The sequence below is a fragment of the Tauraco erythrolophus genome, chromosome 3 (assembly GCF_009769465.1).
Source record: "Tauraco erythrolophus isolate bTauEry1 chromosome 3, bTauEry1.pri, whole genome shotgun sequence".
NCBI lineage: Eukaryota > Metazoa > Chordata > Aves > Musophagiformes > Musophagidae > Tauraco > Tauraco erythrolophus.
Window position 1 is genome coordinate 8,444,115 of NC_141467.1, and position 25,733 is coordinate 8,469,847.

General features: G+C 42.8%; 1 protein-coding gene across 1 annotated transcript in view; it reads left to right on the forward strand.

The window, feature by feature from the left end:
• The first annotated feature begins 3,344 nt into the window (after positions 1 to 3,344).
• Positions 3,345 to 25,733, forward strand: part of PHACTR1 (phosphatase and actin regulator 1) — a 323,506-nt gene continuing 301,117 nt past the window's right edge. Inside the window, exons 1-3 of the mRNA XM_086608443.1 lie at positions 3,345 to 3,405; positions 15,041 to 15,187; positions 16,333 to 16,479. Of these exons, the coding sequence (XP_086464569.1) occupies positions 3,345 to 3,405; positions 15,041 to 15,187; positions 16,333 to 16,479 (355 nt within the window). The remainder of the gene's footprint in view (positions 3,406 to 15,040; positions 15,188 to 16,332; positions 16,480 to 25,733) is intronic.

Here is a 25,733-nt window from a genome sequence, read left to right on the forward strand (position 1 = left end):
CTTCTTGGGTTTCTTCTTAAAAGCCAAAAACATCCTATGATACTTAACAGAGTTTTCTGATGAAAATCTAACCTTTCAGAACGCCCAGTTTTGAGCACCAGCGACTTCTGGTGTCAGTGGATTTCAGAGGGCACCTACACCTGGTCTTTTGAGCAGACCTTCTACAAATACAGGAAGACTAAGCCTTATTGCTTCCTGACACTTCTCTGGGCCAGAACTTCTTCTGAGTTTAAATTTATCAAAGGACCACTTGATCACTGCCGCCTTCAATTTCTGATCCGCTTCCAAAATTACACGTTGGGGAACTACCCTAAGACCTACTGGAAGAAGCAGGGTCCTGGCCCTCTTGTGAGGGATGCCCTATGCAGCTTAATAGCATGGCCCTTGTTAGCCCCTAGTGCCTGGCTTCATCGGGATTCCTGACAAAGCGCAGCTCTGATAATGCTGAACTAGATGAACTGGAAGCCACCGAGAGACAACTGTGCCATATTTCAGTTTATTAACCATCCAAGCCCACTTTCAAACTTGGGAAAGGCAAATTGTAATTGAAAAGATCTCGGTAGAAAAATATTCTGCTTTCACAGTCTATGGATATGCACGTTTAAGCTATCACGCCATGACACTGTGCTATTTGATTTATGTTTTTCCTGATGCTTTGATTGAGTAGTTTGTTGCAATGTACTGCTAAATGGAGGAAAAAATCAGAAACTGCATCAGACAACCACTCTGTATTTCATTCTAGAAAATAGCTGGCAATTATAATTACTCACCATGTTTCTGGCTCAGAATAAAAGTGGCATTGCACAAAAACCACACTGAACATTCATCGTGATTAGAAAATGCTCCATACCTTGGAGTGCAGTGGAGACATAAGAATAATTTTAAATGCAAATTAAATTGTGGGGGTAGCAAAGAGAACAGATAAAAGACAGTAAAACAAAGCCTTTCACTTTTCTCAAATTAGCAGGCTAATGTAGTATAAAAAAAAGCAGTTCTACTCAGATCTGTGCTAAGAGCTTTCATTTCATCATAATATAAAACGGCAGATCCGTCACCTTTCTCTATTCAGTACTCTTGATTTCGAGGTTGAAGTGAAAATTAGAAGCTGTTCATTCTGGCTCACAGACTGGGTTGCATTTGCTTAGTCTTATTCCATGACAGTAGGATGGAAAGAGGTCAGTAACACTGGTAAGTACTTATCTCCTGCATCTGATTTTATTTATTTATTTCAAAAATCTCTCTCAGTGCTTTGGCTTTTGATCAATGTGTATTTCCTGAAAAAAAGCTACATCGTGTATTTTGTGTAAAGCTGTATCTTATGCAAAAACGCAATGATTCCTTGAGAATCGGATTGCATCGGATGTTAGAGCTCCTTCAAGAATGAATGAATTACTTGAAGTAGGAATTCTGTAATAGGAAAGGTTTCTGGATAATCTATATATTTCATAGCATCACTGGAACATTTTGTGTGTTGCTTTTTCTGTCTGCCTTGTCCAACAAGCAGTACCAGAAAAGAAATGAATCTCTTCGAGATGTTATTTGCATTGTACTCATAGCAAAACATTTAACAATCTCATTACCCTTGTGGTAAATGATGGAGAAAGTAGGTATTTTACTTATTGAAAGCAAATTATTAAACAAAATGCAATGTTACGGTTAATCATTATGAAACACTTAAAAATATCTCAGAATATGAGAAGCAACAAGGAAGATCAGAGTGAAAAGCAAATTCTTAAGGAAACTTGATGTAGATTTCCCACCCCCCACCCCCCTTGGGAAAGTTTTTATCAAATCAAAACCAGGGGCTTAATTTTTCAGTACGAAGGGTGAGGGGGAGTGGGGGAGATGATCGTAGTGTCACCTCCTGTTGCTAAGTAACAACATCTCCTGGCCATTTTTATCTGATAAAGGAAGTCCAGTTGACGTTATGCATTATTCATCAGAGTTCCAATCAAACAATCAAAATTGTTTGCTTACACTGGGGACATTTAGTAAGATCAAAGAAACCCTCCTCGAAACTACTGGAGCTTACACCACTGCCAGGAAGCTCTGGATACCCTGCAGTAAGTATCCTTTCTGGTTTGGGAGTGCTACAGTAAAGTGGATTGCTGAGGAATTTTAAAAGTTTTCTCATCAGGATAGGCTTCTGAATTTTAGCAAGGACTGCATATCGATCGATGAAAACCGAATCGAAGGAAAAAAAGAAAGCTTTGGAACCCTGGTTTCCTGATTTTTGCCGATGTAATTCAAGGAATTGCCTGGAGCGAGGGTCAGTCTCCCTACCCCAAACCTTTCTGTTAGGTTTGCACGGAAAAGGACTAGAGGTATTTTTGTCTGTCTGTCTTAAAATAAACATTGTGCAGAGCCGTACGTATGCTTATGATTATATGCTGTAGCTAGCTGAGGTGTGGAGGAGAGAACGGGCTTGTGTGTTTTCTGCAAATCCTGGTTTTTTATGCGAGTTATTCTGAGTAGAAGAAAATGCAGAAGGTAGCAAGAACACTGGAGAAGGGTAACGATAACGTGCATTATCCTGGGAACTCTGCCTGGTAGAGGCAAACCCGGTTCCGTGTACATCTCGGACAGCTGTAATCTAGGATCTAGACAGATCTGAGGTTCGGAAGAACACCAAAAATACAAAGCTTAGCTAAGAAGCAGTGCTAAGAGTAGTGCACGGTTTCTTAATGATTGCTCTCATCACATCTTTTAAAACTGATGGTGGGATGTTCTGCTGCTAGTTCTGGTCAGTAAGACGGGAGGGAAGGCAAGGTTGGCTTTAGTCATTTAGGTGGAATGAAATATCCAGAATATTGTGTCCTCCTTTCCAGTGCAGTATTTTGGCATAAGTGGCATGAATGCTGTCTTTAATGTAGTCTGTTACAGTAGTGCGTACTTGAAGATCCTGGCTGTGGATCTGGCTAAAGGAGGTCCCTGCCCCAAGCTTTTCTAATCTTATTTTTAAGAGCAAATGTAACAGGCAGGTGAATCTAAGAATGTATTGTAAGAAATGGAGACTAGGGCTAGAATAAAGGTGATTGTACTAAGAAGGTACTAAGAATCTTGCTAATACAGCAGAAGTGTTTTTCTTGTACTTCTTTATACAAGGATTTAAACCAAACATCCTAAAATAGAAAAGCATACTTACGAAGTTCTATGAATAGTGATTTGAAAATGCTTTGACCCTAATATGCCAAATGAAGTATTTTAGTGGCTGCCTACACAGTTCTTTCCACAAAGAAACTCACCAGCTTTTTTTTTCTGTCTGACATCTCTATAATTTTTCCCAGGAATCTGACTGATCATCCATACCGGAGTATTGTACACAAACATAAAGTTCCTCCAAAATGGACTACTTTTTGGATGTCGAGTCTGCTCAGAGACTGTTTTACAGTCAAGGAGCTCAAGGTAAGAAATTCTGGTACTGTCTCCAAAAATGACCATTTTAACTGTACGGTTAAGATGTGCAGGGCCAGCCCAAGGCCAGTCCTTGGGACTGACCCACTGAAGTGTACAGAGGCCATAGGGAAAGGCCTCTAAAATGCATGGAGTGTAAAAGGGATTACAAGAAGGGTAACAATAAGGTTGGATCTGCCCTCTCAGAGGACAAGGAAAAGCTATGAAAGCTGTTGGGTGCGTGGCAGGACCAAAGGGAACTGCCAAGATCCAGACTCTGGTGTTGCAGAACCCAAGCGGACAAGCCAGAGGGGACAGCAATGTCCCACTGCTTGCCGTGTAAGCCTGCAGTGTCCTTCCCCTTTCTCCTTGCTTATCGATGCCGATGCCGTCAGGATCGTAATCTGGTGTTATTCAGTGCTGCAAGAATAAGTGGTTTGGGAAAGCCCTGAGGCATTCCAGCACGCTGTATGCAAACAGCAGGCTCTCACTGGTCAGCATCCTTCCCTGTGGAATGCTGGCCCCCACTCAGCAGCAGCAGTGCGAGAGGGAAAGAGTCATCAAGCTTCTTTGCTTGAATGTTGTTGAGACTTGCTCACGATAGAGATGATATTTTTGGTAGTCAGTTCACATTTTTCTCACTAGCTCTATTTTTGGAGAAAACTTGCAATTTCAGAGAGGAGAGGATTTTTTTTTTGTTTCTTAAACTTTAAACACCACATTAAATTAACGAAATCTGTAAGAACCAAGTAGCTCTATCAGCCTTTTTTGTTTTTACATACTGCCTGTTTTCTAAAAACGCCATCCAGTTTTTTTCCACCGTTAATTTGATCAGTTGCTAGTCAAACTCAAAGTCTCACCAACAGAGTTCTGCCTTCTCCCAGAGCAAGACCTAATCCAACCGGGAGACACCACCGTCCCAGGATACATGGGGGTCAGTACCATCTTTAGCCTTTGGCTCAGCTGAGGTGCTTCTGCCTAACACGTGCTGCGTTGCCCAGCTGCTGCCTCAGTCGTTGTGATGCATTTTCATCCATACAAGTCACAGAGAACTTTTCTTGTCACAATACAGCCTTCTGTATTAAACAACAGCAGCAAAGGCTACGCACCTCAAAATCAGGGAAAAAATCAGCTGAGGGCAATGACTGATTTTGCTGGCTTTTTCTCCATCTCTAAAATGCAATAGACACCTAAGCATTGCTACAGAAGGAATATTAAAATAAGTTCTTCGATATCTCTGTGAGAACAGACCCCTTTCTATTCCATAGAAATAAAATTCAAGAATATACAACTTACTGCTTTATAAGCTATACCAATTTATCAACAGCATCCCTGTGCACTGGTATGGAGGGGACTATGGAAGTCTATTACAGTACAGTGCACAAGATGACTAGTAAGGGTTGCATGGACAACCTTCATTGTAAGTATGTCCATGAAGGCAAGGGGAAAAAAACAATATCTTACCCATACTTGGAGAAAATATATTGTTAGGACATATAGAAATGCTTGTACTGATCAGTTAGATGCACAGGTTTGAAATTTTAACCTTAGCACCTGGTTGATCCTTTGTTTTAGTGCAATTATTTTGCTTTTTTAAACACAAACTGAGGAAAAAAAATCCTTCATGCAGAAATGTATCCCTTGATAAACAAGTCGTTAGCACTGGGTTGACCTTTAGATCTGTCATGTGGGCTTTCATCTCTTGGTCAAAACAAGTAGGAACCAGCATTGAGTCTTGGGGATTTCTCTGTCACCCTGCTTGTGAACATTTTAGGGAAGACACCACTGACATGCTTCCACAGTGCACCACAGCATGGTACAGAGGCTCCCAAACCCCAATTACCTCCACAATTGGATAGAGTACATTGACACAAGAGCCATGCTTCACTTATGTTCTGTCCCCTTCTACTTTTCACCTTTCTCTTTGCTCCTTTTACTGCATTTTCCCCAGCTCCTGTCCTTCACATCTCTTATCTCACATCCTTGTGAGACCTCTTGCCCCCAAACTCTAGTATTGCCCCCTCTCTTCATCTCTTTCTGTTTGAGGTCAGCTGCTTTCCAACAAGCTGGGTGCCAGCAGGGAAATCGCTCTGAGCACACACCTGACACCACTTCTGCTTCAAATTCTCAAATGCTGCAACACAGCAGCCTCTGGCAACAGGAGAGGTGCTTGAGGGGAAGGATAGATGGACAACCCCGCTGGCAATAGGTGTGAGAGATGAAATGTGGCCTGTGTAAAGAGAAGTTTCAAGAGGCTTTCACTGTCTGATGTAGCACTGAGCATCTCTGAGGTGACGGAGATGGGTTTAGCAGGCCAATCGATAAACCTCTGGAAGAATATCATCATCAAGGTTTCCTGTATATCACCATCCTTAGCCCAAACTTGATGGTAGCATCCCGTTCCTCTGAGCTATCTTACCCTCTGTACACAATAAGGAACCCAACCCTACTGAGTGTGCGTTGATGCTTCCTGAACAGCTCTGATAACTCCTGTCATCCTTGTACCTTGTGCCAAATTTTAAGGCTGGCTGCAACAGAACAGACATTTCTATATGAGATAACGGTATGATTTCTCCAAACATGGGCAAAAATAACACATTTCTTTCCTTATCCGCCTTCTGACAAACAGTTAAACTGCATTAGCTACAACTTTCTGAAAAACTGAAAAAAAAACCACACTGAATGTGAGGCACCCATCCGCTTAAGTAGCTCGTTTGGAACCGAATAAAAGATCTGCAAGAAAGCATTGTCACCAAATGCACCTAATGGGATCGCAAGTAACTATTTGATGTTAATACAATAACATGATGCTATTAGCAAATCGTGCTATGAAAGAGCACGTGCATATGCATTAAAACGGCATTATGAGAGAATTGAGTGAAAGAAGGCTACAGTATTCTGCCATTTAATTAGAATCAGCATCAGAACACATTATATGTATTTTTATTACTTTAGTTATATTATTAGTTATTGCATTACAAAATGCTCTGTTTACAGTCTGTAGAATGGGGGTTTATGACCCATTTACTCTTTCTGTGAGATTTGAAGATTTCTGCCTGTTAATCCTTTGATCCTCAAGATCAAGAAAAAGACTTCTTTCCAATATTTTCACATCAATGATATGACAATGTTACAACTGGCAGCTGTAAAGCACTCATTCTCATCTGTACCCACTCCTTGTGGGTGGAAGAGAAGGGAAGGAGTAGGGCTGAAAAATGTTGGGAAGGAACTCAAAGAGCTACGATGGCATTACTTGCAGATAATATCAAATCCCAGTTGGCCTCCGGTCTTATGTAGTTGAATGCAGGATGCTCTGACCTCAGCAAACAGGCTGAAACAGGGTTTTGGCTTCCAGCAACTACCTGGTTCTCTATCCCTTGCTGCCTGCACTAACGCCCACACCTCATCCCTACCCCTGCAGAAAGCTGCAGAACTGCCTTTGCTGCTGTAGGGTAGGAGGAGAGAAGTGTTACCTTATCAGCTGCCTCCTCTCCCATCCTCTCCTGCAGAAGCAGCCATCACCTCACTCCCGTGGGCTCAGCACAGAACAGAGGATGTTTGGCCATTCAGGCTGCATCTGCTGTTCAAACAGCTGTTCTCCGTTTCCTCCAAGGAAAGTGAAGCAGGAGGGATGGAAAAGTCACAAAAGCTGGATCTGGCAGTAGGATTATCTAGATTTAGAAAACTTGGTAAATGAAGCCAGCTGGCTGTAGTCTTCAGATAGCAGCCAGAAATATCCTAAGCTCTGCAACCCTCCCTGACTGTCTCTTCTGTGTCCGTATGTTGGGATATAGGAGATGGGGGGTGTTCTTGCCAACTGCGTAATGCTTGGTGATGCATTTGCAAATCAGAAGCAGGAAAGAAGGAACCGTGATCCCCTGCATCTAGCCCCTTGCCCTAGGAAAGTCCAAGTCTGAAATCTAACCATGGAGCTAGACAGGCTGGATCAATGGGTCAAGGGGTTCATGCATGAGGTTCAACAAGGCAAAGTGTTGGGTCCTGCACTGGGGTCACAACAACCCCATGCCCCTACAGGCTTGGAGGAGAATGGCTGGAAAGTTGCGCAGTAGAAAAGGACCTGGGGGTATTGGTGGATAGCTGGCTGAATATGAGCCAGCAGTGTGCCCAGGTGGCCAGGAAGGCCAATAGCATCCTGGCTTGTATCAGAAATAGTGTGGCCAGCAGCGCTAGGGAGGTGATTGTCCACCTGTACATAGCACTGGTGAGGCCACACCTTGAATACTGTGTTCGGTTTTGGGCTTCTCACTACAAGAAAGACATTGAGGTGCTGGAGAAGAAGAGCAATGAGGCTGGTGAAGGGTCCAGAGCACAAGTCTTATGAGGAGCAGCTGAGGGAACTAGGGTTGTTCAGCCTGGAGAAAAGGAGGCTGAGGGGAGACCTTATCGCTCTCTACAACTCCCTGAAAGGAGGTTGTAGTGAGGTGGGTGTCGGTCTCTTCTCTCAGGTAACAAGTAATAGGACAAGAGGAAATGGCCTCAAGTTGCACCACGGGAGGTTTAGATTGGATATGAGGAAAAATTTCTTCACCAAAAGGGTTGTCAAGCTTTGGAACAGGCTGCCCAGGGAAGTGGTTGAGTCACCATCCCTGGAGGTATTTAAAAGAGGTGTAGACGTGGTGCTCAGAGACATGGTTTAGTGGTGGACTTGGCAGTGTTATGTTAATGGTTGGACTTGATGATCTTAAAGGTCTTTTCCAACATAAAAAATTCTATGATTCTATGACTTTAATTTTTCAAAGTCTTTTGCCTATGAGGTGTGTGGAAGATACTAGTCATTCTTGGATGTAAACGTCTTCTAAATACAAATTTATCATGGCCTTCAGCCATGAGGGCTGAAAGTATTCAACGGAGCCTGGAATAGGATTCAGCTCACTTATCCCTTAGGTGTCCTCAGCGCAGATGTTTCCACCTAAGACTTCTGACTAGCCTGGCACGTATCAGTGGAGAGAAACAGTCATTTTAAGAGCAGGGTTTGCCTAATCTCAGACGTCTTCCTTGGGATACTATAAACCATGCCTTATTCTCTTTACTGACCATGAAAGCCTAGACTGCTAACTTGGGTGAAAGACGCCTGCGCTATTGGCGTTTGTTTGTATAGAGGAATCACATGTTGACAGGCAAGAAAGGATCTAATTCAGGAAAGTGAGTAACTTCTCCAAAACAGGTCAAGTTGTAATCCAAAGCTGTAAACATGCAGACCTCCTCTCAGGTGTAGCCTACTTTGGGGAGACATCAGCTTTGATCTTGGTTCTACTTGAAAGAAGTTATGGTTTGGGGCATGCAGAGAAAGACCTCATATTTGACAGAGCTAAGTAGGCTGGTGCTGAGGAGCAGCAGAAGTAGGCTGCTCCAAAAGGGAAAGTGAGCCAAGAAGGCAGCAAGATGGGATGAGGAAGCGGCCTCGCCTATGAGAGGTAAAGCACTGCAGCACATGAGCAGAGCAGGTCCCATGACAGTCACCAGGTTCAGCCAAGAGTCCAGACCATCAGACAAGCCATGGTGATAAGGCAGGTATGAGGCCAAGCAGGACATCAAGTCAGCAGTCTGCATGACATCAGCGAGGAACGTAGCCAGCCGCAGCCTTGCTCAGCAAGTGGGCAACGGCATCAGTGTAAACGTAGCTCCCGAAAGAAGGAAGGGAGCAGCTGTTGAGGCTTCTTGCTGCTTTCTCAAACAGCTCCAAAGCTGGTCAGGGCTTCTCAAGCCAATCTTTCCAACAGCTTGGAAGGCTTATCTTAAACTATTTTTTGTATCTATAAATACAGTAAGTATAGATACACTTCCATTAGGCGTGCTTTTACTGATTGCGACATTCCTGCAATCTACTTGATGAATGTAAGGAGTTAATAAAAAAAAGTAAAGTAGAAAAAATATGGAAATAGAAATATAGTACACAGGCCAAGGGATAACAGATGCACAAGATCATACAGGCACATAGGGGATGATTGCTCAGAAGATTTCAGGAAACCCTTCTTGATCAGTTTCCCAAGTTTAACAAAATACTCCCAGGTATAGGTTTAATTCCACATTTTCCCCTCGCACTCTGTCTCCACAACGTATTTATTTCGCTGCGCTTCACTTTTGCTCATTTATTTTAATTCATACAGCGCTGACTCATTCTAGATGTTTGACTTTAATCACTGCTGACTACTCAGTGCTACTTCCCTTCTGCTTTTGCATATTAAATTATGTCCAGTATTTTACAAAAGCATCTTGCTGCAGCATTCCCAGATCCTAATCCAGACTGATTCCATCGCAGATGTTCCTTGCATAAAGTAACATTAGGATAGTCCATCCACCAATATTTTATGATTAATCCATCCTACAGATTAACATCTTTTCACAGTTCTGTTACATTGTAGGTCTTTTTCTTTTTTTATGCATGTGATGTCACTAATTCTTAGACTAATAACATTAATAACAGAAGAATTAGTAACAGCAAATGTGCATTCCTGATGTAATTTCCCTCCCTTTAAATTCAAGGAAGTAACTCATCAACATCGACCTTTCCCTCATCCTTTTAAAACTTTTTTTTTCCCCTTTCCCATCTCCTATTCTAGCATGTCCCCATCACTGAGAACTTAGGAACAGGCAACCAAGTGCCATGATCGGAGTCTCTGGTTGCAGAGGCAGGTAGCCTGGCTTCACCAATGGCTCGCAATGAGTTGCAGTAACTGTGCTTCAGCCACTCTTTGTTCATGTGTCCATATCCAGTCAGCCAAGTTAGAGTCAGAAGAAACAAGGTCCTTTTAATTCTCAGTAGCATATCTTAATAAAACTAGGATGTTTGAGATCCAGTTCTCTATAGCCCTAAATACAGAGGACTTTAGAAAACCTATGCATGGATCACACGTGAAAAAAATTGATTCTGAAAACTAAATTAATATTTTTCCTACTTCAAATTAATTTTAAATAACCAAATCTTTACTTGTCCCTATCTCATAATAATTTAGCTCTTTTATTTATTCATTTTTAATAGTCTGTTTTCTGAAGCCTATGCCTTTGGTGCAAGGGCAGTGGAACAATCATGTTTCCTCTAAAATGTAGAAACAATGCTAGTTAGGCACATCGTGCATATGTTTATCCAACAATCACAAACCACCATAACGAGTGTGTGCGTAAACGTGGGTGTCCTTTTGATGGTGTACTATTGGTTGCAACACTCAGGCCTGTACTTTCTTTCAGATTACTGATGTCCATCAAACCGATGTCAAAGATCTCAACAGCTTTGCTTTAGAGATGCACAACAATCCATATGCACGTGCTTCTCTGTTTATCCAGAAGACACAAGCCTGTAAATCACTCTCCATAAATGACAAATTATGTCCTCTCCAGTGCATGCACACGTCTTCTACTCTCTTGTCCTGCCAGTCATACCCCGTTTCCCATCTCTAATCCTTCAAATGTTGTTCTTTATCAGTTGTGTTTAAAAAATGACAAAAGCATTAAATCAGATCAAAAGACCTGGTAAACATCCATTTGGACCCATTGCTTGGTCTGTCTTTAAAGAAGAATATTCAAAATCTAATAATTATTTTTAGCACATATGGAATATCAGGTTCTAGATGCATCAAAATGTACATGAACCTAATGTTTTTAAAGCTGACATTTAGCCAAAACCACATTTCTGTGAGCATTACCTACATGTTTTGCCATGGTGAGTCCTTTGCACAGAAGCATGGAGAACTGGATAAGAAGCTCATATGCTTCTCTAAAAACAACAACAACAAAAAAGTAGCAAGAAAGAATCCTATTCAATCAGCAACAGCAGCAGTGCAATTAAGATATTTTCATAGGTATTCTACAAAGTTGTTCAAAATTTGCCCTGAGAATAGGTTTTCCTTAAAAAAGTCTTAAAGATTTCTGATGTAAACCTCTATTTCTTTACGGCTATTTGCATCATCTGAAGTTGCTTCTGACTATAGGCATCAGAAACACACCCCTTCCTATGGGTCTGGGTCTGCACACCTCCAGCAGAAACATTTTAGCACTTCGCTTGTACTAAGAATAAAATCAGCAGGTCTCAAGAGCTTTTGCCATTTCGAGGCAAGATCTGCTGTGCGAATTAGAGTTTCTATGTGAAGACCCTATTGAGGCAAAAATGACCAGGATATTTGTGTCACTAACGAGATATTTAAAAAACTTTTTTAAAAAAGTCAATTGATAAAAGTGGGTGGAAGAACCTAGAGGAATATTTCACGTTTTCTTCAACTAATTTGTAGGAAGATGGCTTTTCACCTCTGGAAGTTCTCCAATTAAAAATGTCCCAAATTTTATTTTTATTAAAATGTGTGGAAATGTGTTTTAATGGAAAAAAATGAAGGCCATCAAAAATCCTTTGCAAACCGTCCTCCCCACGTTTTCAGTAATTTCAAACAGCATTCGAAGATTGGACCACCCGTAGATGTAACTAAATATACTGAAATTACATGTTCAAAATGCCTCTGAACATGCAATATAATCGTTTATGTATTTCCCATTCCCCTCTCCCAAATGCACACTTGTGTTGTACATCAGTAACACACAATATTTTGAGACAACAAATGTGAGATATATATAATCAGTTCTAAGGTGTCATTACATCCATTACGGCATTTCTATTTTTAAAGTACTTTTCCTCCGTAAGCAACCTTCTCCCTTTCTAACAAATAACAGGTAAGATGTTGCCACACTGTGCCCATCGCAACATAATGCTATGAGGAACAATGCAAACAGAATGAAAGAATTTAACCAAAATGACTGATTTGCCTTCCATGTACCATTAGAGCGGCTGCTTAAAATGAGTTTTCAGACACTGGTCTGAAATCCATTCGCAGCGTAAGTGGGCTCTGTAATGCGTATCATAACGTAACTCTGTTACTCCAAGCCCTTCAAGAGGACACTTTCTAATTTTCTTGAAAAATCATCTCCTAAAAATGTATCCCAAAGACTGAGCTGGTTTGTGGAGAGTAGCTGAAGGTAGCGATACTGGGTGGGTTATCTGTGATGGACCCAATGGTCACGTTGGGCAAATGTTGACAGCTTTACTAAAAAATATATGGCAAGTCATTCTCGTAATAAGGAGCACTATGGATTACAGTTAGGAAAAGAGTGTGTGTAGATATATTCATGGCATGCATAAATATTCAGCATGACTACACAGATAGGAGAACCTGATCAGCTACATTTTCCAGTCCTGTGGCTGCGTACGAATTGATCTTAGGTTTTTATTGCAAAATGTTTTAATAACTATTAGCTGCCTCTGAAATTTTTCCACTGTTTACTTAAAATTTCCAGTCATTCTTGAAAATTCCTTTTGGTAATATACACAAAGGGGAGATAACCATCGTTTTCAAAGTAATATATAATGAATACTCCAGGAAACATTTTCCAGCATCCACATGCCTCCTGTCAAAATGAATACAAGCCAGATCCCAGTATTTTGATCCAAAAGGTAAAAATGATTTATAAATGATTATATAGAAAAGACCACTCTTCTTCTCTGTTTACCATAAATTTAGATGTAATTTGGTGTTCTTTTCAGATTCCTGTGCTGTGATCCAGCCATCCCTGAAACGCATGGGTGCCCTTTCACTGACTTTAACTAAAGCTAGATCATGCCAGTTTTAAAAGACAAATCTTTTACACAGTTGTTTTATGAGATAATTCTCACAATGCTGACTTCATATACAGATAAATCTTCCTTAAGTGTAAATTTGATGATGTAGTACACAGAATTCTCCGTAGCAGAAATTTTCCATTCTCTTTTATCTTCATTACTGTACATCCCTATTACAAGAGAGTAATAGTTTACAGTCTGTTTGCAGTGTTTACTTTAGCTTAATCCAAATAGTTGACCCTATTAAATCAATTTCAACTCTTGCCCTTTGCTTTTACTTCAAATTCAAATGCTAGATTAGAAATCAGGAATTTAAAATCAGAAAACAAGTAAGTTAGACCAGAAATAACGGTCCCTGCAGCAGCGCAGATTTGCTTGTTTAGTAAACTACATAATGTTGCAAATTGAAAAGTAGAGCGTGACAGCTCTTAACTCGTACTAATTATATGCTATCATACCTAACACCTAAGTCAGGTTTTAGGCATGTGAATGCTTCTGATTGACAGGTATTATTTGGAACTCTAAAAAACTTTTTAAAGAAAGAATGACAGTTAGCAGGCTGCAGAATATGCTCTTAGTCATTATCAGTCATGCTCTCCAGTCCCAGCAGGAAAACATGGTTCGTTACTAGTTATTTGAAGTGTGGTGGCTCACAAAAGCCCTAAGATGAAGGCTGTTACGCCAGATGATGCCCCAGCAGCAGGAAACGTCCAGGGTTTAGGCTCCTAGGCTCTTACAGGGTCCCACATGAAAGTTAATAGTCCCACACTAAGGGTAAGGAAGAGCTTTCAAGCTGAAATTCTCTTTCCAGCTATATATGAGGCGGAGGGAAAAGAAACACACTGAGAAGGTACTTGTGCATGGTGCTCACGCTTTCAGTGATCAGCCAGATCCCATCTAGCATTTGTGATAATCTTTATCTACTCAGAGAGAGAATTGAGACGGATATATTTATAGAGGCTCTGCTGTTTGTGATTTGTAATTTATAGGCTCAGCACCCAAAGCATTCAAGAGCCACTCATAATTACGTTTCACATGAAAAACACCTACATTAAAGGGACATTATCAAGGCTGTAAGGTCAAGTGCTGAATACTTAGGCAATGCCAGAATGAAGGTTGCCTCTGCAACATTAATTCCATTTCCTTATACATATGTATTATAGTACAGTTTGTAATTGTATGATTACACAGTAATTTTTTACTATCCTACCATTTGCTTCATCAGTGCATGGAGTGGGCAATGCTCACTTAATGAGCCAGTATTAAATATTTTGCTTTCTCCTCCTTGAAGGCATGGCCCCAAGCCATTTAAACCCTGTTCAGAAGACAGAAACCGCAATTTCCTCATGGGCTTTTCATCGGTGCTTCGCTAAAGTATATGAATACTTTACAAATATTAATGAATCTATATCTTCGTGAAATCCCTTCTGAAAGAAAATAATTCTCCTTGTTTCACAACTAAGAAACTAAGTCATAAAGTGATCAAGTGCAAAAAGTAGCTGTGCATTTTGAGTGTCCAAAATAAGACAACAAGAAACTGAGTTTTGGAATAGTTGCTGCAGGCATCACGTCATGCGTCCCAAGCACAGTTTCCACTGATTTCTGCAAACTAAGCGAACACTTAAATACTTCCACTACTCAGGCATCACAGCCTCAAAAACAGTATTCAGAAAAAGAGAGACTGCAGCTATTGAGAAGTTGTGAAAAGAGTAGTTTAGGTGGCAAAACTAGGAACTTTGAATGAGCAATCTGTGGCAGGAAGAGAGCTATAACCGGTGTCTTTGGGGCACAGTGCAGCAATCTTTTACTTTCTTGGCATCATTCAGTGCAGTTCTTAAATTCTGCGGCATGTGAGGCAGGGACCTTACAGCAAACAGCACCTTCTACCACCTGCTACAGACTCTCTTTTCCACTGAGTGATTTTCTTTCTCTTTTCTAATCTTTTTTTTCCTTTTTCTCCCTTTTCCTCTCTCTTTCCATTTCTCCTTTCTCCTGCTATTCTCCTCTTCATTCATTCTTTCTTACCAGCTCGTCGGGCAACTCTTCTCACTGTGCCCACACTGATGACAGCATCTTCTGAGGATGACATAGACCGGAGACCCATCAGAAGACTCCGGTCTAAGAGTGACACCCCTTACTTGGAAGAAGCTAGGATCTGCTTCAACCTTGATAATGGTAAGACCACCCCTTCCCAAACAGCATATGGTTATGAATGAAAGACTTTTTTTGAGATGCAGATGGACCAGATGACACCTTCTTGTTCACCAGTAGTATGGTGGTTCACCAGGCATCCAAGGATGTGACAGCTGTTTAACCACCAGCACCTGCATATGTATGAACCAGGATCCTTTTCAAAATTCTCCTGCAAGTACCAACTAAAGATTTTCCCGTTTTAGCTAAGGCGAGCCAGTGAGATCAAAGCAAAAGAGAATGGTTTTGCAAACAAGATAACGTGTATGTCTTATCCACTCCAGTCATCCAGAAAGTTCTTGTGAACACTTACGAAGGGACTAGACCTAACAGCAGACCTCAGCTAAACCCAATATTACAACCACAGAAAAACATCCAGCACGTCCCAAAACCTCTAGAGGTTTAATAGGCAAAAGCGTTACAGAAGACTTAATTCTCTTGCAGGAATGAGCAAGAGAGCTGTCCCCCGCATTTCAGACCAGCTGTTACTATTGCTGCCTGCAGAGTTACTGAGCCCTGGCATTCCCTGGTCCTTTTTCTTACTGGGGTTGGCCAAAACAAAAGATTTTGGAAGTACTGACAACTTAGTGACTTTAAGCAGACTGTGTTTTCTTTAAAAAAATCTGAATTAAATGGGATGAACTAGTACACACGCTGGCACACGTTTTAACTGTTTAACTCTTTATGTAGTGCTCTTGTGCTACCCGGATATTTACTTATTTTTTTAAAAAAATTAATTACTTGTAATACACTTAACATCCAAAGGTCCCAACTGAAATCGGTGCCCTAACATGATCGGCAGCTTACAGCCACGCGGTACGACATAACATCGACATAATCAGCTGATTATTAAGTAGAGAAGACAGAATAGGGACGAAGCAGCAAAACATCTCGGGCGGGGCTCGGGCAGGGGCAGGGGCAGCGGGCAGGGCCGCCGCGGCCGCTCCCGTCCGCAAATCCTTGACGGGTTTTCCCTGTCTCTCTCCCTCCCTCCCTCCCTCCGCTCCTTTCTCCCTTTCCCTCTCTCCTTCCCCGTCCTCCCCTCCCCCTCCCGCGCCTCCCTCCCCCCCTCCTTCCCCCTCCGCCCCCTCCTCGCCCGGCTGCCCCGCGCTGCCGCTCGCCCTCGCCAGCTCGCCGGGCCACCCTGCTCACCGTGCCCACATTAATGGCGGCATCTTCCGAGGAGGACATCGACCGCAGACCCATCCGCCGCGTCCGCTCCAAGAGCGACACCCCCTACCTCGCCGAGGCCCGCATCTCCTTCAACCTCGACACAGGTGAGAGGCGGCCCGGCCCGGCCCGGCCCGGCCCGGCGCTGGGGGAGGCGGCTCGGCTCGGCTCACCTCGCCTCGCCCGCGGCCGCCCGTGGACCGCCGGCGGGGGAAGCAGGGGGGGAAGCGGCCGCCCCCGGCGCCGCGGCCTCCTCCCCCGCCAGCGCCGGCGGGCTCCCCCGGCGCCGCCGCCCGGCCCGCCCCTGCCGCCCGCTTCTTCGCACCTCCGCGTTCTCCTCCGGCCCTGGCCCGCTCGCCGGCTCCCCTGACCCCGCACCTCTCGCCCGCCCCGCCGGTGCCAGCTTCCCTTCTTGTTTCGGCCCCTCAAAGCCTCCCCTCTCCCAGTGTGCCAAGCTCTCGGCCCGCAGAGTGCGGTACCCCGTCCCCACAGCGCTTCTGGTCTGTCCCTCCTTGCCAGGTTCCTCTGGCATCCCTCCTGGAGACACTGCCCTTGGCATTTTTCAAGTCTCTCCCCCTCTCGCTCTTTGCCTTCTTCTCCTGATGGGTTTGTGCCTCAAAAGTGCAAGGGAACTTGTGCCTTCGTTGTCTACTTTTTTCTCAGTCTCACGACGTCCCCCGTTGTCTCACTGTTGCTTTTTGCGGCTCCTGATGGGTGCACAGCCTGATATTTTCTACCAACACACCTCCAGCTCCCCACATTCCCTCCTGCCCATTATCAGAATGAGCCTCCTTCAAGTCCCTACCTGACCTTTCCATCCCCCTTCTCCATTGCTTCCTCTCTGCCACCTCTTCCTCATGGCTATCTTGGGGTTTCGGCTGCGCATGGTGACTATTGTGTTTCTTTCCTACTGTGGTCTGTGGCTTTCCCTCCTTCCTTGACGTTTTCTTTCCTTATGGGCTCTGTCAACAGTAAACTACACCACAGGTTACTTGCTCTCCAAAACAAAGGAAAAGAAAGTTTGTTCTGTTGGCCCTCTGCACCAAACCAGACTTCCCCAGTCCGTGGGCGGTGTGTGAGAGAGGATCTGTAGCCAGGGAGCTCTGCTGCAGCCTCCCTGGTGTCCCAGCAGCAGCGCACAAAATGACCTGTGTAGCGGTCTTGGATGCTGAGCCTGTCAGCTGGCTGCCGGCTGGAAAGGGAAAAGAGCTGCCTCAGAGTTGCTGCTTGCCACGCTGCAGTCTCCCCTGTCCCTCCTCCCGCCTTTCAGCTGGCAGAAAGTTGGAGATGGCAGAGGTGCGTTTTCTGCTCCGTTTGGGCATGGAACAGATCTCCCTCCCCCTCCTGTTATCCCTGCTGTAATTACACCCTTGGTAATGGCTAATACGCAGTTTGGTGTTACCGGTGACAGAACAGTTGGTTACATCGTATGGCGGGCTGTTATTTCTTTCTAATCATGACTTCTTAAAAATTCCCAAGTCATCGGTAAGTTGGGTGGCATTTCAGGGCACAGGCTGCAAGACAGTGACAGATGCCGGGTTTCAGCTCCAAAGAACTGGGAGTGAAAATGGAAAGAGCATCGCTGTGTGTAAGATGTAAATAAAAAGAGGCTGTATACGGCTGTTTGACTGCCAAAATAACCCTATGTTGACTTGTGCTGTCACAGGTATTGTTATGTCATATAGTTATAAATAGATAAACCAGTTAAGAACAAGGCACCTTCGGGTCACCTGGTGCCTCACATCTCTGTGCTGAGCTAGACATGCTGTCTTTGCTACAGGTCCCAGAGGACGTGCAAGTCTCCAGGTACCTCTCTCCTGCAGTGCACTGAAAAATTTGATAATTACATTTAGCTTCTTTCTGTCCCTCCCCTCTCCCCGGCTCTCTTTAATTTATGTCTTTACTTTCCAGCCTGGGAATGGAATTCCTTTAAAAGAAACGGTTAAAAGGAACAGTGTATCAAGAAATATAAATGAAAAATGTTGTCAGTAGTGCAAGTGTGTGTTTTCATTAATCCATCTGGCAGTGAGTAGTTTTGAGCTTTAAAAAAAAAAAAAAATAATAAAATTGCTTAGCAACCAGCATTGAGCGAGTGAGCCCAAAACCCAAGTGAAACGTGCCACTGGTACCCACTTCACTTCTGAGCGGTTGGGTTTACTCCTCTGTTTGCTCAGGAGGCACAGATCGAGCAGCCTGGGTTGGAGAGTGTTAGAAAATTTATTTAGTCGCTTTTGCTCGTGCTTGATGATGCTGCGTGGCACCGGGTTGGCTTTTGAAACTTATTGTTTGCGAGGCGCAACGGTCTTGAATTTATTTTTTGGGGATATGCGTTGGGAAAGCAAACAAAAAAACAAACCCCAAAGCGTTTTCTGAACTTTCCTGGTTTTCATATGCAGTTTCGTTGCTGGTGACGTTGCGGGTGTGGCGCGGAGGGTGCCGGGCGGTGCTGCGGGGCGGGGGGGCGCACACACACTCCCCCCGCCCCGCTCGCCGCTGGCCCCGCCCCGCGGGGGAGGCCCCGCCCCCTCGCCGCTGGCCCCGCCCCGCCGCCCGCGGGCGCTGTCCGCCGCCCCGGGTGCTGAAGCAGCGGCCGGCGCGCCCCGCGCTGACCGCTCCGCCCGCTGCGTTGGCGCTTAAAATCCGCTTTTATTAATGAAACATAAGCAGATGCAGTGAATACTGCTTTTCTCCGCTCTTAATTACAACCACTAGTTAAGAACTAGCAGGTTTTTGTCTACTTCAGCTGTAAGTTATAATTATACCATTACTGCTGTTATCTGTATTGTTGAACAACTGAGAGATCGCATACACAGAGTCAGTTATGTGATTTGAGTGTAGCACAGATTTGGTCTGGATTGTAAAAAAACCCCACAATTTATAATTGATTAACAGTGCGACTTCTACCTGGCTTTCTCTTTCAAGTATCCTAACCATTGTGTTTTGTTTGATTTTCCAAAATACACTTTTTTTATTATGTTTGTTTCTGCAGATTGATCTATTAACTCACAATTATTACCTAGCATGAGTTAACAAATGCTGTTCAACTGGTAGTCCCAGGTATGTTTTTTTTGCTTGTGTTCCCAAACTGATTAAAATAGCTGTTTTCCAAACTCAGGGTTATTCTCCCTACTGTTATACATATGCAAATCCTATTAATCTGAGTTATGTGCTCATATCAAGAGGACAATGTTTCCCAAAGGATTTAAATTACCTCTTCTGCCAAAATTAATGTAGCTACGTAACATCATAAAACTATAGTCAGATATTAATTCCTTTTGCATATTTGATACAGAATCAGTCCACATACAGAAATTAATTTTTTAATTTTCTGAAAGACTTCCTCCAGTGCAACACTAGAGAAATGTGGAATGTGCTCTCACTTTTGGGTGGTGATCTTTTGTTTTCTTTCTTATGATTAGCAATCTGGCGTAGCTCCATCTCTTAACAGCCATCTTTGTCTTTTCATACACATTTTCTTAAAAGCAGTTTTAAAATTTCGAAGTCTTTCTAACTTTCTTATTCAGGCACCTAAAAGCTAATCCCAAATTGCTTCTGAAAACTTGGGCCTCCATCTGTGACGACTCCCCAGTAGCATAATCTCTCTCCTGGTCCTGTGCCAGCTGACAAGTTCAAGTGTTTTTTACAGGTTTTGACCTATTTATATTCTTCCTATTGTGAAATATTATGCTTTTAAAGTGGCAGTGCACGATAGGTAGCTTTCAAGCTTGATATATTAGCAGAAGTGATGATTGATAAGGAAATAGACCACTTAAAACTCTCACTAAACGATCCAAGATGTGTGAGCTTTTCTTCTGCCTCTCCCTTCACGTGACTGCTTGGGGAACCCCTGTCAGAATTTTATTGGTTTTTTGGTTGGTGGGTTGGTTGGTTGCGGGGAGGAGTACCACACTAAGTTGATCTGATCAGGTTCTCTTTTAGCCTTTCAAGTGTCAGTCGCTATCGAAAGCTACTTCTCTGCACTCTTACTGCTTCCTAGCTGAAAAAGAGTAAGCTTTGTACTGCAGTCCTTTGCAAAGTTGATTCTAGCAAACTGGTTTCTTGGTAAGTGGCACAAGAAGACGTCTTGATCTCGACGACCATGAGACCTTCCTGAGATGGTTCAGGGAGGTCACCAAATCTCAATCCTTGTTTGCACAAGGCTCATTGTCTGCTTAGAATTTAACCTGGGAATGAAGACTTGGGGAGAAAGCAAGGCAATGCCTTGGAGAAGGTGTAAGGCCAGAAGGACCGCAGTACCTGTACTAGGGGTCAGCAAAAAGGGGATGTTCCTTGAGAAATAATATATTTAGCTTCCATGCTGTGAAATGAGGGGAGGGGGCTTTTGAATGTGAATATCTGCCCCAGCTCCCCAACTTAAAGGTATGCACCAGTGATGCAACTGAACAGAAGCCTGTGGCCAGAGGAGTGGCAGAGCTCCGAAGGTGGGGAGAGAGAGAGAGCGACAGAGCAGACCCATTAGGGATGGTGCAGTCTGTGCCAGCTATGGAGCCCAGCTGGCTCACTCGGCCCTGAAGCGCAGCACAGATTTTAAGTGTACAGAAGTCACTTAGTAATCTCACTGAAGTGGCTGGATCCTCAAGTGATGCAAGTCATTTATTGACTTCAGCCAGGGATCTGAGCCAGACTGTAGAAATATACATCACTGCTCCCCTTCGATGATGAAAGATCTGCTTTATCTCTTTGTGGTATGGAGCCACATGTTCTCCTGGAATATGTTCTATGAAAGCAAAGCTGAGAGGGAAGGGACTGAGTGGCTCTGCACAATTTTGCCATGTGTACAGAAGAAAAGTCCTTGTGCCCAGAAAGGCAAGTGAACTCGGTACCATTTACTGTTCTTGAGCAGTGATGAATAACTCGCATTGGGGAGGGGAAAAAAACCCATGGCAGCCTGTGTTAGTTCTGCTGCAAGCTGAATTAATTCACAGGGTGTAAAGAGAGAGGAGGATCCTGGCAGAAACTGCTGAATGGCTGAGACAAACGCGAGTGAGCTGGGAAATGTTTGTAGTCGGCTGTTTCTGTTGTGCAGAGCTGGTGGGGAAAGCCAGGATGCAAAGGGTCAATGTTTGTTTTATGCGTAGGAGTTTTCCCAGTCTCAACCAGGCACAAAGTTGAAATCAAAAGCTTCTTCCGTTTTCACTGTCCTGGCACCTTCCACACTCTTTTTGGGCCCTAGTGCTTCTTACAGCCTCCATGGGAGGCTGCCTTACTGTTATTACTTGTATCGCTGTGTTCATTCCATTATATAGCTTTAGAGCTGTGCTGAATACTTTTCAGGGGGTAAAATGTATGATTTTCCTTTCTAATGGAAAGATAATGACATGTGTCTTAGGCTCATAATGTTGGTTTGTCTGGAAGGATATATTTCTTTTTCTGCAGTGATCAAGGAGGAGGTTGTGCACTTTATTTTGTCACTGTGGAAAATAAGAAAGAATATTTCTACAGCTCACTGAAGTCGGTGCATTCCAAATAGGTGAAAATAAAGTGAAATGAGTAGACTGGATTTTCTGCAGAAAACCTTCATCCCATCTATTTTTAATTTTCTCTAAAACCCATCATTTGATTTAAAAATCTGTTTTGAAGTTTCTGAATTTGCCCCTGGTCATCCTTACATATGATTTAGTACACTAACCCAATTAATCATCTCTGCAGTCATTTGAAATGTTATCGCATTTTGGAGTTGTGTTTTTTCTTTCCTGTTTATCCAGCGTACGTTTGTGTATATCCATAGTAAAGTATTCTGCATGGCTTCATGATTAGCATAAATAATCCCTAAAATGATATAAGAATTTAAACTACTTTGGATTCACAGAGCTCACAGATTAGAAATTATGTTGAAAGGATAATCTGAAGAGGATGTTTGTATTTTTAAAAATACTTTCAAATTATGGTGGCTTAATGATTTGAGATAGAAATGATTGGGCTAGGGAGAATGGGAAAGAGAGAAATATGCAGTAGTAGGCTTTCTAATATGTGTGGGAGGTTTTATTTCTTGCTGGAGAAAGATTAGTAAAAATGCATGCTTGGCAAAATTCCACTTTCTCTGCTCTAATCACTCCCTCGGATTATTGTCATGGAGATCGTCACGTATTTAGGAAGCCAAATCACTGGTTTTGGCAAAACATTTCTTAATACCTTTATAAAAGAGCCTGAAGAATTGGCCTCTTTTGCCATCAGGCTTTGCGTTACCAAAACTGTGCCTGCACCTTAATCGAATGATGACTCTTAGTCTTAACGCTGCTTAATTTGGAGTAGAGCTAGAGGTCAGATTTTTGCCCGTCACTCTTTTCATGGCTGTTTTCCAACCCTGGGAGTGTGAGTGCCCACACCCGGAAAAATGAGCCTCTGAACTGAACATCACCCATTGTGTGGCAAGAATAAGCCGTTTGAGATAACAAGCCCTTGCCAGGGCCAAGTGAAGTGGCTGAAAGCACCTTTGTATCAACATCATACTCGACAGGTAAACGTTCTGTTTTGAGGACAGAGATCTTAAGAGCAACTAAGGTTTTAACTCTTGTACTTGGCTTTGGAGCTCTCCAGTTCAAGACCCTAGCTTTCTTCAGTGAGTGTCAGATGGGAATAAGTTTGCAGGTTCTCCATGTTCTGTAAAGGGGAGAGATGCCCGTGCTTCACTTGCCATCATTCAAACAGGGAGCGTTCACCTGGCTTTGTTAACAAACATAATTGGGGACAATTTGAAGGGAAAGGTGTAGTTAGTCAAAATGATGGAACTGGCAAGAGGAAAATGATGCAAGATGCATTTCTCTGAATGCTGAATGTGTTGGTGGTACTAACTGAAAAAAAGCTTTGATATTTTAACCATTCTTGTGGCACGGCACGTGTGCCCCACCGTTCTGTGTCAGGAAGGCAGCTGATACCCATGCAGTCAATGGCACCGACGTTGCTCTGGAACAACCGCGACAGGAGATAGAGGGAAGGAAGGTACATGTTTGCTTTCGGATCAGAATTTGCAGACCTACTGCCTCTTACAGCTGTCTGCATTGCATGTGATTTTAAGGCTGCTGCTGTGCTGTGTTGCTAACCCGATTCTTCATGAAAATTACGTGGCAATATTTGCCTGAATAAGAAGTCGTCTCTATATTTGTCTTTTGCTTGATGAGCTTGTTGGGTTAACACAACCAAGTTTATTCCTGCAAGCTGGGACACTGCAAAATCCTTTTATTTTTCCTGTTTCATCAGGAGCCGCAGTTTTCTTCTTGGACCTAGGTCTTTAAGGAAAACACATTTTTCTAAAACTTCAGATAAAATTGTCAGAACTGGCAACCCTGTTCAGAATTATTAGCTGTAAAATTTAGTAAAAAGAAAGGGCCTCATTCTCAGTAACAGGTGTAATTAGCTTTAGTGCTTAATTACTCTGAGTCAACTAATTGGTTTCACTGGGACTACTCACAGTAATACTCACAGCTAGGCATGTAAGTGCCTTCAGAGTCAGTCTTAAACTTGGTAAGTTTTTGCCATATGACACAAGTCATTAATGCAGAAAGAAGGTCCTGGGCTGTCTGCTTTCAGATAATACAAAATGTCAATGTTAAGGAAATATTGTCTTATTGGCAGTTGTTTCTTCTGCTTAGAATTTAGACCATAAAATCAGTGTGGAACACTATACTTCTGTAGCAAAATAAAACTTTCCTGCACTCACGCTTTCTTGGTGACAAATATTCATGACAATGTATCTCTTGTGGATAAGGTGCAAAAAGCATCAGTTCTAACATTTTAATTACATTAATTTAATATATTTCACATGTTAATACAATTTGTCGATGTAGTCAGCTGAAAGTGTTTTCTTCATTCCGAATACTCTTAGGGTAAAATTATTTATATCACGCAGTGACAATTTATAATCGTGCAATTCTGTTGCCTTCATTTAGAATTCCTTGGTGATCTTGCTGTATATTGATGTGCTGAGGCTATAGCTTGACCCTGCATACATGGCTGCCTTCCCTGGGTTTCGCTGGGGAACCAGTGTTACTGAATATTTGGAAGAAGGTAATTATTGCCCTTACTGCAGACTTTGTAATAATTTTCATATCTTGACATTACACTTCATAAGAAACAACAGGAAGATGATGTCTGAAGAAGAATTTCAACGAATAGCAAATTCATCGCGAAAATAGGGAAGCAAAGTTGAAAAATGAAATGCCTGTTTCTTCTGCACTCCAGATTCTTTGTGGTTTCATTCTGATTATGAAGTGCATAAGATAGGGGAAGGATGTGACAAGTGTTTGCATGCTGAGATACTGTATGGACACATGCCACTTCAAGTATGATGGATAACAACGGCAGCGCATATTTCAGTTAATCAGAAAATCCTTGCTATGCATAATTTATAGTGCAATATCATTTTTATGGTTAGTGCTTACAGTACTTGGACAGACAGACACCTGGTTAATAGTTTATAAGCAAATTAAATACTTGATACATTATTAAAGTGGAAGAGAAATTTCATCAAGGCTAAATCTAATTCTTTGCTAGAATAGATTATGGTAATAGTTAAAGCCTGACGCAAGCTCGATACCCCAAATTGGGGAGGACCTGTTTTGGTTGTGGCGCTTGTCTGCCTGCGTGTCCTTATTTCTGTTCTGTAGATAAAAAGATGAGGAGTGTTAAGGAGTCTAGTGATGGTTAGATTTGAGAATTGACTGGGGTGCATATCCTTGGGAAAAATTTTCCTGCATTCCCTCAGTCCGTCTAGTGTTACAACAGCGTTAAGCCATCAGAAACAGCCTTCAGTTAAAAGAATATGTCTCGAGCTAGTCCTGTTTCGCTATAACTTTACACTAAGCTGTAGGAATCTCTCTCGGAACAGAAATATGCCCCCTGTTAGGATGAAATGAGAAATTAATAGTTATATTGCAGTATTAGTTATATTGGAGAGGGACTTTTTACAAGGGCACGTAGTGACAGGACAAGGGGCAATGGCTTTAAACTGAAAGAGGGCAGATTTAGATTAGATATAAGGAAGAAATTTTTCACTCAGAGGGTGGTGAGGCACTGGAACAGGTTGCCTAGAGAAGTTGTGGCTGCCCCATCCCTGGAAGTGTTCAAGGCCAGGTTGGATGAGGCTTTGGGCAACCTGGTGTAGTGAAGGATTTCTCTGCCCATGGCAGGGAGGTTGGAACTAGATGATCTTTGAGGTCCCTTCCAACCCAAACCATTCTATGATTCTATGATTACTTGGGAAAGAGATTACTCCCATCTGACATTTGTAATGGTCCTTTGTTTTCCTTGCTGAGATCACGATAGTACAGTTTTCATATGTAATTTTTTTCTTCTGCTTAATTCTCTGTTTTCTTGTACTAGAGAAGTGCTAGAAACAAATGCG